We start from the raw sequence: 18,410 nt of genomic DNA on the forward strand, positions 1-18,410 counted from the left end.
GAACCTCAAAGTAGGTGATAACAAAAGATTACACGGCACTACAGTGGATAATACTTTTGCCCAATGGAAAATCAATAACAGGCGAGCTCGTCAAGGCAAGCTGAGCTGGTACTATGCAATGGAAACTATCTCCACTCTCATCCATTGTTTTTTGTTGTCAGTATTATTTTCTGGACGGACTGGGATGCCAGTGAGTCTGCCCAGGATAGAGGCAGCGTTCTATGACATTGTTTTGTTGTTGTTGTTGGCAGTATTCTGTTCTGGACCGACTGGGATGCCAGTCTGCCCAGGATAGAGGCAGCGTCTATGAGCGGGGAAGGCAGGCGGACCATCCACAGGGAGACGGGCAGTGGAGGCTGGCCCAACGGACTGACCGTGGACTACATGGAGAGACGCATCGTCTGGATCGACGCCAGGTAGCCATTTTCTTCCATCGGTCACGGAAACGATGCGCGGGAAGCCGTTCAGCGGGCACTGCATTCAGTCCGTCGATCATTTATGCTCTGATCCAGTAGTTTTCAACCCTTTTCATATCAAGGTCCATTATTTATTCTGCATCTGTCGAGGAAATGTGAATTGCAACGCTTCATTGCTGGCTCCGTATTCGAATACAAGATTCTAATACTTTTAAATTCTGAATTGTGTCTGTCTCATTATGTTGTTTAACTGTGTTATAAGTTCTCTCCAAAAGATTCCAGAACACATCATCTGAGCCACGGACCACCATTTGATCAGATTTATCTCTCCTGTCTCCTCCAGGTCGGACGCCATCTACTCGGCTCTGTACGACGGCTCGGGTCTGATCGAGGTGCTGCGGGGTCACGAGTACCTGTCCCACCCCTTCGCGGTCACCATGTACGGCGGGGAGGTCTACTGGACGGACTGGAGGACCAACACGCTGGCCAAGGCCAACAAGTGGACGGGAGGCAACGTGACCGTGGTCCAGCGCACCAACACGCAGCCCTTTGACCTGCAGGTCTACCACCCGTCCAGACAGCCGCAGGGTAGGGGCTGCACGGGATGCCGAAACACACCATACACGCATTGGAGACACACACACACACAGACACACACACACACACACACACACACACACACGCTGCGCGGTCGCACCCACATCTTGTCATCTGAATCCAAGATGGCAGTGATGTACAGCCAGAATCACTTGAACAGAGTTCCGCACTTGGGGGTTTTGTTATTGTGGCATTTGCATCGCTGCTTGGGTCCCCAGAGTTACCACAGGGGCACATTAGGGCCGCTGCATCAATAATGGAGGCTGTTTGTAACGTGAGCCTTCGGTTCCGGGGGGGGGGGGGGGAGGCCCCTAAATCTTCGTGTGATAGGATTATTCTTTTTATATTAACCACTTGAACACTAGCATCCCTTTTCTGAGGGGAACGTTGGCAAATAACTCATGCTCATGCTGTGAGCTTGTAGATCTTCTTTTTTCAGCAGGTTTGGTGTAGGGGAAAAAAGAGCAGCCAAATTATACAGATAGTCCTGGGGGTCCTTGTCATGCAAAAGGTTGAGCACCACTGACATAGAAACATACAGTAGGTTTTTCAGAAAGCCGTCAGGATTTAGAAGACATTAAATGAAATTAGAATCTGTTGTCCGGTCTAAATGGGTTAAAATGCAAAATGCACGACACGAACACCCAAGTGTCAGCACCGCAGGCACCCGTTTTTTTTATTTCTTTTTTTTCCCCTTCTTTTTTTTTAGTGCTTCAAGTTGAAGGGCAGGGAGAGCAGACGAGGCAGGGTTCACAGAGCACCGCTGCTGGCCGTGTAGATTCACAACCCCAATCCTCGCAGACAAGCTGACCTTTTCACAGCTTTAAGTGCTGTTGTCTCGTCATTCAGAGCCACCTCCTGCCGTGTGGTTGGTTGATCAAAAGGACACCTCGCTGTCGGCTGAATCCCCCGGCGGCGGTTGATGGGGATGAATAAAGTAAAATAACAAACCAAACGCCCACCGTGTGTGTCACGTTTTGATCTCAGGGCAGAGATACGGGCTTATCGCGATTGTTCTGCTGTTCTCTGTCACATTGTAGCAGCGTTGCCTCGCCACAATAGGAATCAGTGGCTCGGGTGTCCTAAGGTGTGTGTGTGTGGTGTGTGTGTGTGTGTGGGTGGTATGGGTCCCAGAAAGACCCATACAGTGTGATTTGATTCAGGAACATTTTTGAGATTGCACTGCCAGTCCCCATTGTGATGACAGGGAACCGAGCAGCACTCTGAACAAGTCTAGTTGAATTAGTTTGTCTACATTGTTGTCTGGTTCTTGCTCTCTCTGACTGACTGCCCTGTTGACTGAGAGGTCCATTGTGTCCGACAGGCCAGACCCATTGCTGCCTTCCATCAGATTCATTTCACAGTTGGTGCGAAACTCGTGGAACGGCCTTGCGTCGTATGCGGACCGTTGGGGCATACACTTAAAGAAATTCTTCTAAATCCTCCAGTTTTCTGAAATAAATATTTTCACGATTTAAAGGGGGTGTCAGTGATTTCAGTCAAAAACCCTTAGGTTTCGTTTTTGCCTTGGGACACAAGCTTTCATCCAATCAGGATAGAGAACAAAAATGAAACCTAAGGTTTTTTGACCCCCAGGGGTTAACTGGGGACAGGGAGGAACTCCTTATATGGTCAGCACACTCTATAGTAGAGAGGATTATCACAACAAAACAAAAAAATAAGTGATATTTGAATTAAGTGAAATCACTGACTCTACCTTTAAGATCTGCTATTTTTCAATAGCTAAATTATAACATGTTTAAAACACCAAAAGGGGTTCCCGCCCAAAATGTATTAACATAACAATGAGCAATTATTTAAGATAATCTCGATTATTTTTGCATGCTCATTTTCATGTTGAAAAATGTTCTTACATTTTCAAACATATTAAAAAATAGCAGATCTGCAAGGTTGCGATGCGTCACTTCGTGACATGTAAGTTTATACATCAGCTATATTTCCACCTTTTTTATTAGTATAAAATTATTCAATATGACTGATTTCTTTGTATATTTCATGTATTTGTCATTACGAAGCTTAAAAGGACAAACGGAAATAAAAATTGTTCCAATGTTCACTGCCAAAAAGACAATTAAACCATTAAACGCAATTATTTGTACTACAACTTAAATCGTGAGAGCCATGTGTTTTCCTCTGTCAGTTTTAACGAGGTCTGTGGAAAAATACTGTTTTCTGTCTCTGTCTCCCACACACACACACAGCTCCCAATCCGTGTGAAGGATCTGAGGGAAAGAGCCCCTGCTCCCACCTGTGTCTCATCAACTTCAACCGGACCTACGCCTGCGCCTGCCCACACCTCATGAAGCTACAGCCTGACAAACGCACCTGCAAAGGTACAGTGAGGACACAACAGTCAGTCGTGACACACACACACACACACACACACACACACACACACACACACACACACACACACACACACACACACACACACACACACACACACACACACACACACACTGATGTACCTCAAGAGACAGTCCCTGTGGGGATCTTTTCTCAGTGTTATATGACAGCCTGGCATCAGCATCAGGCTGTCATCCAGTGCTGGAAAAAGTACTGTACTACATTTCTTTACTTGAGTAAAAGCAACAATACTGCAATGTGTAAAAAGTCTGGTATTCAAAACGTACTTGAGTAAAAGTATTGGCATCAAAGCATACTTAAAGTGCTGCTCATTGTGCAGAATGTCCCATTTCACAATGTATAAAAAAAATCACACCTGTGTGAACTGAGTGCTGCAACTCCCCTCTCCCCCCTCCTCTCTCTCTCTCATTAGCAGGCAACAGTGCAGCACTATCTCTCTCTCTGTTTCTGGCACAACAGCGCCCCTACTGGTACTAATAGTCATACTGGTGCTCATTAACGTCACATAGGCGGACGCATAGGTGAACACGGACATTGCTGTTCCTTGGAGTGGTTGCACCACTCGAAAATCTTTTGAAAATAGCTCACAATGGGTCGCATCACGACGCATTGTGAGCTTGTATCTACTATTTTCCAATGGTCGCAATATACAGTATAAGGCTGGAGTGGTTAGTGTGTTTTCTAATAATAATCCAAATCTAGTACAAAGTAACGAAGTATCAAAGGTTTTCAAATAACTGTAGTGGAATAACATTGTAATATTGGCCTCTGAGATGTAGTGGAGTAGAAGTAAAAGTTCTGAAAATTGGAAATACAAAAAAACAAAATACCTAATACCACTGGTAAGGACACAATTAACAGTTGACACACACACACACACACACACACGCACACGCACGCGCACACACACACACACACACACACACACACACACACACACACACACACACACACACACACACACACACACACACACACTGATGTCTCAAGAGACAGGCTGTTTCTCTGTGGGAATCTTTTCTCAGTGTTAAATGACAGCCTGGCATCGGCAGCATCTCTCATGAAACCAGACCTGAATGCTCGTCCATTGCTTGTGTAGTACATTTAATCTCCATTTCATTATTTCAGTGTCTCGGCTGATATCTGCCAACTTAAAGACCCCTTCGTTCATTGCTGTACTTGGACGATGTGGTTTGAAAGGGATAGATTTGGGATTGCGGTTTAGTCTGTGGGTGTACATGGGCACAGTAGGTGTGGGTGCGCACATGTGCATATCACGCTTCATGCTCTGTGTGTGCAAACACACATGAAATGACATCATGTGGCAGCCAAGTCTACTCTTTTTTCCCCTTTTTTTATACAGTATATCATTTTTATCCCATGATTTTGCAACCCATTTTTTTTTACCCAGTGTCTATTATCTAATGTAATCCTGGGCGCTACACTTCCTCTGCCAACCTGGAGGGCCAGCGGACTGACCTCATGCTTCCTTCTATGCATGAGGAGTCCAAGCTTCTTCTTTTCACCTGACGGGGGAGAGTTTCCCCAGGCCGGACATGACACATGGAGGGGAACACGTTATTCTGACCAGTTCCTTCTGGCCAGGGGGAGGTAGTTTAGAGGCCAGGATTACGGGTATGGGCACTGACGACGCGGAGGAGAGAACACGCCCCCAGCGGGAAGCGAACCCAGGACCTTCTAGCTGTGAGGCAACAGGCAACAGAACTACCGACTGTGCCACCGTGCCCCAGCCAAGTCTACTCTTATACCCCCCAAAAAACAGGACCTCCCTCGTGACGTCATGTAGCAGCCATGTCAATGGTCGTTTGATTTAATAAAAAATAAAATATTATAATGGAGTTCAGTGGCCGCTGCATCGAGCTGAAACCAAATATGGAGTCAGAGGTCATAGAATAGATAAATCATAGAGAATTGATGTCATAGACTTGTCCAAATATTGACTTCCCGGCCTGGTTGAGATATGCATTCCACTAAGTGCAGCACCTTTCTAGTTAATTGGTCATTTTGGCAGTCCATCCTTTGTTTAGGCAAGTGTAGATTTGAGGATAATTGGTGTCGAGGGCCTCCAATGCATTTCCCATTAACCGGGGCAATTGCAAGGAATACGTGCACAGCCTAACTGGGTCTCTCTCAAAAAACTGGGTCATGTCCACCGTTCAAATCAACTCTTATTGGCTCCGTGGAACAGACTGTCTCCTCTGTGCTTAGCGCCATCACCAGGCTCTCAGCAATGACTCACTCAGCAGGAGAGATTAGTGTTTGGAATCAGACACGATCTGGAACACTGACATCGCCGTTCTCAGTGTTTAGATGTTGGTGGAAAAGTGTAGTCAGTCACACGCACGTCCATTAGAAGGTGCTGGGCAGTGAGTCAGTACTGGGAATAATCGAGTCCATTGCCCGCCTGCTGTGTTCGCTACAAAACGTCTATCTAAAAAATGTAGATACGTGCAAAGTTTTGTTTTTTCTCACTCTTAGGCCTGTCACAATTATTACAATCGTGCAATTATTTTTGCATCATCGTCCTAATCGTAAAGCAAGCAGAAACATATCAGCTACGTATTTCCGCTATTTTTATAAATAAGTATTACATTATTGAATATGTCTGTAATTGTAAGTTCATTTGTCCTATCTGCCCGGTGCAAGTTTTGATTACAGAGCAAACGATTTTAATTCTCATTCATATGTTCCAGGGTACAATGCCGGAAACACAATTATATCTTTAAATCGCAATTTCGCTATTTGTGTGACAATTAGTCGTCAATTTGAACTTTTTTTTCTTGGTCTCCGTCCCTCTCCTTCCCTCTGGTCTCCGTCCCTCTTCCTTCCCTCTGGTCTCCGTCCCTCTCCTTCCCTCTGGTCTCCGTCCCTCTCCTTCCCTCTGGTCTCCGTCCCTCTCCTTCCTTCCCTCTGGTCTCCGTCCCTCTCCTTCCCTCTGGTCTCCGTCCCTCTCCTTCCATCTGGTCTCCGTCCCTCTCCTTCCCTCTGGTCTCCGTCCCTCTCCTTCCCTCTGGTCTCCGTCCCTCTCCTTCCATCTGGTCTCCGTCCCTCTCCTTCCCTCTGGTCTCCGTCCCTCTCCTTCCCTCTGGTCTCCGTCCCTCTCCTTCCCTCTGGTCAGAGTCACGCAAGTTCCTCCTGTACGCGCGGCAGATCGAGATCCGCGGCGTGGACATCGACAACCCGTACTACAACTACATCATCTCCTTCACCGTGCCCGACATCGACAACGTGACGGTGGTGGACTATGACGCCGTGGAGCACCGCATCTACTGGTCGGACGTTCGCACGCAGACCATCAAGAGGGCCTTCATCAACGGCACCGGCGTGGAGACCGTGGTGTCTGCTGGTAGGAAGAACAACCACAACAATGAGGGATATCTTCTCTTCAGAAGTTCACTGATGGGAGAAGTTACTTACAGTACATTTTGTATTCTGGGCGGGAACCTACAATTTACAACCCCTTTTGGTGTTTTATCACTTCAGGCCGGGAACCCATTTTGGGGTTCTCTACAGTATGTACAGTATTCAAAAATGTAAAAAGAAAATTATGCTGCTATATACATTTAAAAAAAAATCAGAAACTTTGGTTAGGATTTAGAGGCGTTTTTAGAATCTGCCTCAGGCCTAAATGGGTTAATAAGAGTGGGTGGACGGGAGGGAAATGAGGGGTGCCTATCCCTATGTATTAACAAATGTATATGTTGACATGAACAAGGACCCTACATGGGAGGGGGATTTTTTTTTAAAAACCCAATAAAAAGTAGATAAATAGAATGATATTGGCATCAAAATATACTCAAAAGAGAATACACAACCCCCCCCCCTTCTGTTTAGCCTAGAACTGGAGGTCTAGAACTAGGTCATGTGATCAGTGACATCACAAAGGTGTACTCTGCACTGCAGGCATAGAGCTATAATGTAATCTAGAGAACGGATTGAGGAGTTGATGTGATTGGTTGGCTCCTATCATAGTACCCCTCGAGCGTTGATTTGATTGGTTGGCTCCTATCATAGTACCCCTCGAGCGTTGATTTGATTGGTTGGCTCCTATCATAGTACCCCTCGAGCGTTGATTTGATTGGTTTCCCTTGCTTTTTTGTGTAGATTATTTATATAGCACCTTTCTAGACATGGTCACAAAGTGCTGTACAACAAGTTATACATATTATTATTATTATTCTCTGCTGAGTACTGCGTATAGGTTCACTCCCACCATGCCTGTGATAGTAACGTGCCAAAACTTATAGACATTGGGAAGTGAAAGATACTGCTGTTACAGTACTAATGTCTAGTGTCTAGTGTCTACCCTAAATAAATCCTTTCCCGTCGTGGGGCCACGCTTCTCCACAGACCTCCCCAACGCTCACGGCCTGGCAGTGGACTGGGTGTCCAGAAACCTCTTCTGGACCAGCTACGACGCCAACAGGAAGCAGATCAACGTGGCCAGACTGGACGGCTCCTTCAAGAACGCCGTCATCCAGGGTCTGGATAAACCCCACTGTCTGGTGCTGCACCCGCTGCTGGGGTGAGTGTTAGAACACTGTCTGGTGCTGCACCCGCTGCTGGGGTGAGTGTTATGGTGCTGCACCCGCTGCTGGGGTGAGTGTTATGGTGCTGCACCCGCTGCTGGGGTGAGTGTTATGGTGCTGCACTCTCTGCTGGGGTGAGTGTTAGAACACTGTCTGGTGCTGCACCCGCTGCTGGGGTGAGTGTTAGAACACTGTCTGGTGCTGCTCCCTCTGCTGGGGTGAGTGTTAGAACACTGTCTGGTGCTGCACCCGCTGCTGGGGTGAGTGTTAGAACACTGTCTGGTGCTGCACCCGCTGCTGGGGTGAGTGTTATGGTGCTGCTCCCTCTGCTGGGGTGAGTGTTAGAACACTGTCTGGTGCTGCACCCGCTGCTGGGGTGAGTGTTATGGTGCTGCACCCACTGCTGGGGTGAGTGTTATGGTGCTGCACCCGCTGCTGGGGTGAGTGTTAGAACACTGTCTGGTGCTGCACCTGCTGCTGGGGTGAGTGTTATGGTGCTGCACCCGCTGCTGGGGTGAGTGTTAGAACACTGTCTGGTGCTGCACCCGCTGCTGGGGTGAGTGTTATGGTGCTGCACCCGCTGCTGGGGTGAGTGTTATGGTGCTGCACCCGCTGCTGGGGTGAGTGTTAGAACACTGTCTGGTGCTGCACCCGCTGCTGGGGTGAGTGTTATGGTGCTGCACCCGCTGCTGGGGTGAGTGTTAGAACACTGTCTGGTGCTGCACCCGCTGCTGGGGTGAGTGTTAGAACACTGTCTGGTGCTGCTCCCTCTGCTGGGGTGAGTGTTAGAACACTGTCTGGTGCTGCACCCGCTGCTGGGGTGAGTGTTAAAACACTGTCTGGTGCTGCACCCGCTGCTGGGGTGAGTGTTATGGTGCTGCACTCTCTGCTGGGGTGAGTGTTATGGTGCTGCTCCCTCTGCTGGGGTGAGTGTTATGGTGCTGCTCCCTCTGCTGGGGTGAGTGTTATGGTGCTGCTCCCTCTGCTGGGGTGAGTGTTATGGTGCTGCTCCCTCTGCTGGGGTGAGTGTTATGGTGCTGCTCCCTCTGCTGGGGTGAGTGTTATGGTGCTGCTCCCTCTGCTGGGGTGAGTGTTATGGTGCTGCACTCTCTGATGGGGTGAGTGTTATGGTGCTGCACTCTCTGCTGGGGTGAGTGTTATGGTGCCTCACCCTCTGCTGGGGTGAGTGTTATGGTGCTGCACTCTCTGCTGGGGTGAGTGTTATGGTGCTGCTCCCTCTGCTGGGGTGAGTGTTATGGTGCTGCACTCTCTGCTGGGGTGAGTGTTATGGTGCCGCACCCGCTGCTGGGGTGAGTGTTATGGTGCTGCTCCCTCTGCTGGGGTGAGTGTTATGGTGCTGCTCCCTCTGCTGGGGTGAGTGTTATGGTGCTGCACTCTCTGATGGGGTGAGTGTTATGGTGCTGCACTCTGATGGGGTGAGTGTTATGGTGCTGCACTCTGATGGGGTGAGTGTTATGGTGCTGCTCCCTCTGCTGGGGTGAGTGTTATGGTGCTGCACTCTCTGCTGGGGTGAGTGTTATGGTGCTGCTCCCTCTGCTGGGGTGAGTGTTATGGTGCTGCTCCCTCTGCTGGGGTGAGTGTTATGGTGCTGCTCCCTCTGCTGGGGTGAGTGTTATGGTGCTGCTCCCTCTGCTGGGGTGAGCGCTGCTGCATGGTTGTCCGCATACAATAGGGAATAGGCCCCAGCGGTGACTTTGCAGTGGGCTCCCTTGCTAGATGGTCAATGCAGTTTTTTTTTCTTTTTCTTATTATAAAAATACAAAATTAAAAGCACAATAAAAGCACACGAATAACATACGGAAACAGAATATGCAAAACAAAACAATAAATCCTTAATTAAGATAAATAACAAATAAAATAATAAAAAGCGAATAATAATGCCAAAGGGGTATTCGTCCGTAGAACAAAAACATTTGTTCCTTTTGTGCTCTCAGATTTAAGAGGATTTGGACTGTGTAATGCACAAAATAATGTCTGTGGTTAGACCCAAATGTCAAAGTCTTTGCTGAGCTGGAAGACAATCAAACAACTTACTGTAAGCGTGTTGTTGTTTTTTTACTCGTATTATTCGCACGTGTGGTTTGCACGTGTTTGAGCAAAAAGGTGGAATATCATCAGCGTTTGTTTTGCTATGGAGCACATTTTCTTAATTAAAAGGAGAAAAAAAAGAAAATCCCTTGGAAATCTGCTCATGGGCGGAAGCCACTTCTGGGGGTTATAGCCTGCAAAAAAAATATGTCATCACCACAACAATCTATTCCAGATATCAACTGCCTTTATGATGCACTTTATTTTGCTTACACAGCAGCTGAGACGGGTCAGGGCAGAGCTAGCGTGCTGTTTACACTCACACACATCAAATAATGTGAAGTGCTATCTATATGAGGGCTCAACACAGATATGGAACACCGCCAGGAGATGTTATCAGCTCTCACCCCACAATCCATCCTCTTGTGTGTCTTATCTCTCATCATACCGTGTGTGTGTGTGTGTGTGTGTGTGTGTGTGTGTGTGTGTCCATCCAGGAAGCTCTACTGGACGGATGGAGACAACATCAGCATGGCCAACATGGACGGCGGGAACCGCACCTTGCTCTTCACCAATCAGCGCGGACCAGTGGGTGAGTGTCTCACTCTCAACTCTATGCAAACAAACCGATCGCTGATCACTGGATAATAACGCTGATTGAGCAAGAAGGGTGGTTTTCTTCATCCATTCGTTGGGGTGGTTGATGATGGTGCTATATAAGTATATATACAGTAACAGTGGTTCCTACTCAGCCTTTTCAGGCTGGTTCTCAACACATTTTTCATGTCAAAGACCCCGAAAATCATTACAGTATGTATACATTTTAGCGTTAAATGTTTTCAAAACTATTCACAGCTCTTCAAAACTTTTATAAATTTGTAAGTATGAAATGCCTTCACCCCACTCATGGATCCTCGGGGGTCCCCGCCTCACTTTGAGAACCACTATTGAAGGCATCTCTAATTGTGGAAGTATATATAATGCTTATATATTTAGCACCATTTGACAAAGGTGCTTGTTATACCCTTGTAGCGCCAAAAGAGGTTCCCCTATGATTTTGAGCCTAAGAATCGCTTGTTAGCTACTGTATATTCAGCACCATTTTTGTTTAGTGTGTAATGTATTACTGCATCACACAGAGGCTCAGAGTAAGCTAATTAGCGCTCAGAGTGCTAAAATTGGCGTGAGAAAGTGTAGATAAGAGAGACGGGGTATTATGAAAACTAATGATATTCCTTATCTCCACACAGGCCTGTCTATTGACTTTGACAATGAGCAACTGTATTGGATCAGCTCAGGAAACGGCACCATCGTCCGCTGTAAGCTGGACGGGTCTGGCCTGGAGACCCTGGATGGGGTTAAGGGCAAACTCACCAAGGCGACCGCATTGGCCATCATGGGTAAGGACGCTTTCTTGAGGTGTCTTCATTTTCCATGTGATATTTTTCTTGTCTGTTCATTTTGTTCTTAGCTAAATCTAGTCGGGGTGGCAGTGGCTCAGGGGGTAGAGTGGCCGGATGGGAACCTTGAGGTTCCCAGTTCGATCCCGGGCTCCCCCAGAGTTGGTGTCGAAGTGTCCTTGAGCAGGAATCACATTATACATAATCCTACAAACAACAACATTGCCCATGACCATGTAGCAGTAAACGGATGTAACGTCATGTTCATGTGTCTATAGGTGACAAGCTGTGGTGGGCAGACCAGGGAACTGACCAGATAGGAACCTGTGATAAGAAGGACGGGGGGAACTGGAAGGTGCTGCGCAACAACACCTCTCCCATGATGCACATGAGAATATACGACGAGGAGGTGCAGAAAGGTAAGACAACTTGATGATTTGGTATTTTATTATGGCTTCTTTCAGGCCTGGGTTCATAATCCCGACGGCCCTTACTGCATGTCACTCTCCCATCTCTCCCCCATTTCCTGTCAGCCTATTGTCTGTCCCTCTATAATATATATATATATATATATATATATATATATATATATATATATATATATATATAATAAAGGTGAAAGCCGCAAAAAAAAACATTATAAAAAAACATAAAACAACACAATGTATGTGTAAGAGGAAAATAATATGAATTAATTGTAAAATCAGTTGAATCAATTGACTATACCTTTTTCATTTCTGCGATCAGTTTCATATCTGAGGTTCAAGTTCAAAGTGATCTTTATGGTTACATATTGTGTATAATACATCGTACGTAGCAGCATAAGTAATAGTAATTATTTTACAGAGAGAAAAGGCGTAATAATGAGTTTAACTAATACTTCCATCTGGTGCTGCTTGAACACAAAGCCACAAAGCTAAGAAAACATTTGCAATAATGTTCACACTCTTAATTTGTTAACATTATTTAAGCCAGGTCTGGTTTCCAACTGATCCCTCTCTGATAATGCTCTTCCATTTGTTTTCCCAGCGAGCATTAACCTGTGCAGTAACAACAATGGAGACTGTTCCCAGCTGTGTCTGCCCACGTCGCCCACCACCAGAGCCTGTATGTGTACTGCTGGATACAGCCTTAAGACTGGACAGCAGTCCTGTGAAGGTACGCAATGATCAGAGCCTGTATGTGTACTGCTGGATACAGCCTTAAGACTGGACAGCAGTCCTGTGAAGGTACGCAATGATCCGTCATCCACACATAGTTACATAGTATCCAGCGAGTAATTTCAGTTATAGAGGGGTGGGAGTTTATACGTTTTTACTTCTTCTCACTCCTTTTCGGATATGCTTAGATTTATTTATTTATTATTTATTTTCCTTTTATTTATTTTTCTTGCTATTTTTTGTTTTTTGTTACTAATTTTTTTTAGTTTTTCCTGGTGAAATGCAAGGAATTGTTTCTGTATATTGGCATATTCGAAATAAACATGACAAACAAACAAACAAACAAACATACAGTACATAAAAAGAAGATACAATAATTATAACTATGATAACTAGAAAAGTTGCAAATTGCCCTTTGGGCAATCACACTAATAAGAATAATGACGTAGCTTTATATAGTGTCTTTCAAGAAACCCAAGGATGCTTTGTTTATAGACCAAAATAAAGAAAACTAAACTAAAAGATCAAAGGCATCAGCTGGCAAAGTGTCCAGCATTGAGGCATTAAATCTCTTGTCAGGAGAGAGTTCCATTAGGGGGGAGGGGCTGCCATACTGAAGGCTCTGTCACCAAAAGTTTGGATGCTGGGCCGTAGACTGCAGAGAGATCAGAAACAAGGGCACAGAGAGATTTGTCGGAGAGGAGAAGGAGGTGTACGTATGTGGTGCGGAGCCAGTGCAGGTGGATAAGGGTGGGGGGGGTGATGTCCTGCCAGGGTTGGTGTGGACGAGAACCCTGGCAGGCAGCTGAGTTTTTTGCACATACTGGAGTCTGTCCAGGGCTTTACTGGGAACCAGACTCCGTTGCCATAGTCAAGACAAGCGGTGATGAAGGTATGGGTGAATTGAATCTGAGAGCATGGGCCGCAGTGGGGTTTTTTTTTAGGTGGTAAAAAGGTCGATTTGGCGATGGATTCAATGTGTGACTGGAAGCAGAAAGCTGAATACACAATCTGTTCTACTATTTGTGTCTTTGAAGGTATGGGCTCTTTCCTGCTTTACTCTGTCCACGAGGGCATCAGAGGAATCCCACTGGACCCTGCAGACAAGTCTGACGCCCTGGTGCCGGTCTCTGGCACCTCTCTGGCTGTTGGCATCGACTTCCATGCTGGTGAGTTAAACACTAATGTGATTTGTCTGCTTCTGGAGTGGGGTTTTTACAGCTCCCAAATGTTTAGCTCAAGCCCGACAGAGAAATTTGACATTTTGCGATTTTCTTTTGTATTCTTTTAGTTAGATTTTTTTTTTATATTCATGAAATACTTTCAATGTTGGAATTGTTTTTAATTGATGAAAAGTTGTGATGCTTTATTTCTTTTGAAATATGATATTTAATTTTTAAATGTAGGAAAAACTAATAAAAGTGGATATATTTACTTTGTTGTTAGTACACCTCTAATGTGTCCCTGTCCCTCTGTCCCCCTCGTCCTCCAGACAATGACACCATCTACTGGGTGGACATGGGCCTGAGCACCATCAGCAGGGCCAAGAGAGACCAGACCTGGAGGGAGGACGTGGTCACCAACGGCATCGGAAGAGTGGAGGGCATCACCGTCGACTGGATAGCAGGTGAGAACTGAGAACCCAGCAGAACACAAAATATAATACCTACTGTATATAGAGTAAAACCCTGAGTGTTCATTTATCTGTAGTGTGTAAACATTTTCCTGGATGTAGCCATTTAGTTAAACCATTCTGAGGTCGATTCTACAAATCCCTTCTAAATCATTGTAGGTTCCTCCGATGAATCGCACTTTCAAGATTCTTCAAAAATAGCAGGTGTACAAGCTCTGTTGTGAGCTTGTATATCTGCTATTTTTGAATAGCCAGCTTAAAACATTAATGTTTTAAATCCTATATAGACTGTCCAACTGCTAATGTGTGTCAAGACAAAGCATCTCTCACCTCAACGAGCAACGTTCAATCTTCCTAGGGAATATATACTGGACTGACCAGGGCTTTGACGTGATCGAGGTGGCCAGGCTGAATGGCTCCTTCCGCTATGTGGTCATTTCCCAGGGTCTGGACAAGCCACGTGCCATCACTGTTCACCCAGTGAAAGGGTAAGTCAAACTAAAATGTAATGCCTCGACACCTACAATTCCAAGTGCTTAAGACGGACAAAGGATGGGGTGTTGCGCTGTCTATTAGTGTGGCAGGATTTTTGGGCGTTCACAGCCTGAACATGTCGAGAACCACGGCTTTAATCCATGGTTCTGTTCTTGTGCCCAGGTATCTGTTCTGGACTGAGTGGGGTCAGTACCCCCGGATCGAGCGCTCTCGTCTGGATGGATCCCAGAGACTGGTCATGGTCAACAACAGCATCAGCTGGCCCAATGGCATCTCCATCGACTATGAGGTCTGGGGACCGCGGCCAATACCAGCTTGTCACACCTTGTTTGTCAGCTTCGGGAACCCATCGGCTAATCATTTTATATGTCTATTTATTCATAATTGAAAAGTAAAATTAGCCAAGTGATTATGAGATTGAGGGATGATTAGTTTTGTTTTTAGTTTAGTTAGTTAATTTTAAACAGATTCCTTGTAATCTGTAATCTGTTCTTAACTGACGACTTTGGCACCTGATTTCCCCTGGCGGATCAAAAAAGGTTCTTTTGCATAATGCAAACAATAAAAACCTTTTAAAATAAAGCTGCAGGGAAAACAACCAAATGCAAAACAAACAAATACATGATGTTCTTCTGTATATCGAGAGATTTATTCTTTGTCGCTTCATTTTTGTATGTATTTTTTCAACCCAAACTGATTGTGTGGTGTTCCCATCCAGGAGGGTCTTCTGTACTGATTGTGTTGTGTATGTGGTGGTGTTCCCATCCAGGAGGGTCTTCTGTACTGGTGCGATGCCAGGACGGACAAAATCGAGCGCATCAACCTGGAGACGGGAGAGAACAGGGAGCTGGTTCTGAACAACAACAACATGGACATGTTCGCCGTGTCCGTCTTTGAGGAGTACATCTACTGGAGTGACCGGTCAGTCCTCTGTCCAGCTTAATCTATTCATGCTTTAATTTGCTCCACCAACCTTTGAGCAGCCATCCAGCTATACATCCGTCCTCAACACTTCAAACCTAGCTGCCCTATTCTGGGGCAAACGTTCAGCGAAAATATCCACTTTACAAGTTCACAACACGTCACAATGCCACACGTTTGGAGCTTGTATTATTTTCGGCAAAGATATATTGTGTGTAGAGGGGGAAACTAGAGGGGAAAAAAGGGGGGCTAGTATAGACATCTGGGTTACTACTACCTGAAATGCATGAATGTATTTGACTCTTGTGTTAAATTAACATTCAATGTGATGTTTGTGTTGTCCCCCAGGACTCATGCCAATGGCTCCATCAAGAGAGGCAACAAAGACAACGCCACAGATTCGGTCCAGCTCAGGACCGGCATCGGTGTACAGCTGAAAGACATCAAGGTTTTCAACAGAGCCAGACAGCAAGGTAGCAGACGGCTGAGAACACACACGCACACACAATAACACATTTAAGACTTTCCCCACCGCCACCCAAGTTAGCCATCAACCCCGGGAATGAACAGAAACACATTGTTCAACACATTGTTCTCGTTCTCTTAACCCATTCAGGACGGGAACCCCTTTTGGTGTTTTTAGCATAAGCTTGTAGATCTGCTATTCCTTTTTAATTGTGAAAATGTGGCGCAAATCTTTGAATATTCTTTCAGAGCAAACGTTTTTAACTCAAATATTTGCTTCTTGGGTGGGGGGGGGGGTCCCTGGTACAACATATTTTCAGATGGCGGTCGGCGGCCAATTACATATTTTTGGCGGTCCTTGACATGAAAATGTTTAACCCATTCTGAACGGGAACCCATTTTGGTGTTAGCATCATGTTATGCTTTAGCTATTGGAAAAATAGCAGATCTACAAGCTCATAGCGCGCCACCGACTGGCGCGCTACGAGCTTGTAGGTCTGCTATTTTTTGAAAAATCGAAGAACGACTGACATTTTTAGAATCTGATCTCAGGTCAGAATGGGTTAATCAGACCAGCAGTGTGTGTCCAGTGGAAACCTCGTATGAATCTGATCTCAGGTCAGAATGGGTTAAGAACGACTGACATAGAAACATAGGGTTTTTCAGGTTCTCAGGTCTAAGTGGGTTAACAACATGCGGTCCTTTAAGCAGAGCGTGACACGTCTTCTTCCCCTCAGGCACCAACGTCTGCAAGGACAACAACGGCGGCTGCGAGCAGCTGTGCCTGTACCGCGGCGGCGCGGAGCGCACCTGCGCCTGCGCCCACGGCATGCTGGCCGAGGACAACCGCGGCTGCCGCGACTACGACGGCTACCTGCTGTACTCGGAGCGCACCATCCTGAAGAGCATCCACCTGTCGGACGAGACCAACCTGAACGCGCCCATCAAGCCCTTCGAGGACCCCGACCACATGAAGAACGTCATCGCGCTCAGCTTCGACTACCACGGCGGCGGGGGGAAGGGAGCCAACCGCATCTTCTTCAGCGACATCCACTTTGGCAACATCCAGCAGATCAACGACGACGGGACGGACCGCAAGATCGTGGTGGACAGTGAGTATTGATTAATAATAATAATAATAATATCTCAAACTTATATAGCGCTTTTCTGAGTACCCAAAGACGCTTTACATGGGGGGGCTTTACAGAGGTAACAACAAATTAAAAACAACTTTGATAGAAAAAGGGAAAATAACACTAAAAGCTAAAGAACATTAAAAGACAGTGAAAAAGGGTTAGCTAGGGAAGGCAATTTTGAAGAGGTGGGTTTTGAGGGTGGATTTGAAGGTTTGAAGGGTGGGGGCATCTCTGAGTGCCTTAGGGAGGGCATTCCACAGGGTTGGGGCAGCAAAGGCGAAAGCTCTGTCCCCCCACGTACGGCACTCAGCTAATTAAGACCTCATCGCGTGTCATTCGGGGTCAATGGGGCATAGCAGTGGCCGTGGTTCCACTGACATTCATTTTCCCATAGAGATTTACAAAGATATGTACCGGTGTATACATTATTTCAAGCTTGGAATCAAGACATCCAGGATCTTACAATTAAAATACAATTAAATCTGCTAAACAAAGGGTGTTTATTAAAATTATTACATCATACAATAAAATATTCAATAAAAAAAATTCACAGAATCAAAGGTCTTATAGTCATGAATCACCATGATGCTGGATGGCTTGATTCTAGGCTTCAAATAACTGATATTAATATTTTTGTAAATCTATGGGAAAAAAAAGAATGGCCGATTTTTCAGTGGAACCAGAAAACCACGCCCACTGCTATCCAGCGGTATATTGAGCAATTTCTGACAGAGTTCCCTGGGGGGGATGATAACGAAATGAGCCTGTGTGTACGTCACTTTAACTCAAGTAGACTTCCCAGAGAATGATAAACAGTCACTCCCTAATCTAAATGGTCTGCTTCTGTTTCTCTCTACACTCTCTGTCCAGCTGTAGCTCAGCTGGGCTGGGTACGGCTGCCATCTTTTCATTGTCCCCATTAATAATTGTGGTCTGCACTGTAAACAGCCATTCAGCACAGAGGTCCAACAACACACAGGTCCCCGAATGAACCACTATGACCACCACACAGCTGGAGCCTCTCGTCTAGAAGCAAACAAGCACACACACACACGCACGCACGCACGGGCCCTTAAAGCATTTTCTAAGTTGTTTCTATTCTGAAGAGGCTTTTAAATCTCATTCTCCTTAATGATTGAACAGCAGAGATTGAATACCGCCCTGATAAGAACTGCATTTAAAAGCCCTGGCCCAGAACAA

At 45.9% G+C, this 18,410-nt stretch overlaps 1 protein-coding gene across 1 annotated transcript in view; it reads left to right on the forward strand.

Moving 5' to 3' along the window:
• Positions 1–18,410, forward strand: part of lrp1ab (low density lipoprotein receptor-related protein 1Ab) — a 180,346-nt gene that overhangs the window by 103,060 nt on the left and 58,876 nt on the right. Inside the window, exons 26-41 of the mRNA XM_080764626.1 lie at positions 252–416; positions 760–1,004; positions 3,236–3,367; positions 6,541–6,768; positions 7,773–7,947; positions 10,498–10,592; positions 11,251–11,400; positions 11,679–11,819; positions 12,430–12,558; positions 13,598–13,729; positions 14,053–14,187; positions 14,552–14,681; positions 14,851–14,977; positions 15,458–15,609; positions 15,958–16,082; positions 16,812–17,186. Of these exons, the coding sequence (XP_080620752.1) occupies positions 252–416; positions 760–1,004; positions 3,236–3,367; positions 6,541–6,768; positions 7,773–7,947; positions 10,498–10,592; positions 11,251–11,400; positions 11,679–11,819; positions 12,430–12,558; positions 13,598–13,729; positions 14,053–14,187; positions 14,552–14,681; positions 14,851–14,977; positions 15,458–15,609; positions 15,958–16,082; positions 16,812–17,186 (2,636 nt within the window). The remainder of the gene's footprint in view (positions 1–251; positions 417–759; positions 1,005–3,235; positions 3,368–6,540; positions 6,769–7,772; positions 7,948–10,497; positions 10,593–11,250; positions 11,401–11,678; positions 11,820–12,429; positions 12,559–13,597; positions 13,730–14,052; positions 14,188–14,551; positions 14,682–14,850; positions 14,978–15,457; positions 15,610–15,957; positions 16,083–16,811; positions 17,187–18,410) is intronic.

The sequence above is a fragment of the Protomyctophum bolini genome (genome assembly GCF_963924005.1).
Source record: "Protomyctophum bolini genome assembly, chromosome: 5".
Lineage (NCBI taxonomy): Eukaryota > Metazoa > Chordata > Actinopteri > Myctophiformes > Myctophidae > Protomyctophum > Protomyctophum bolini.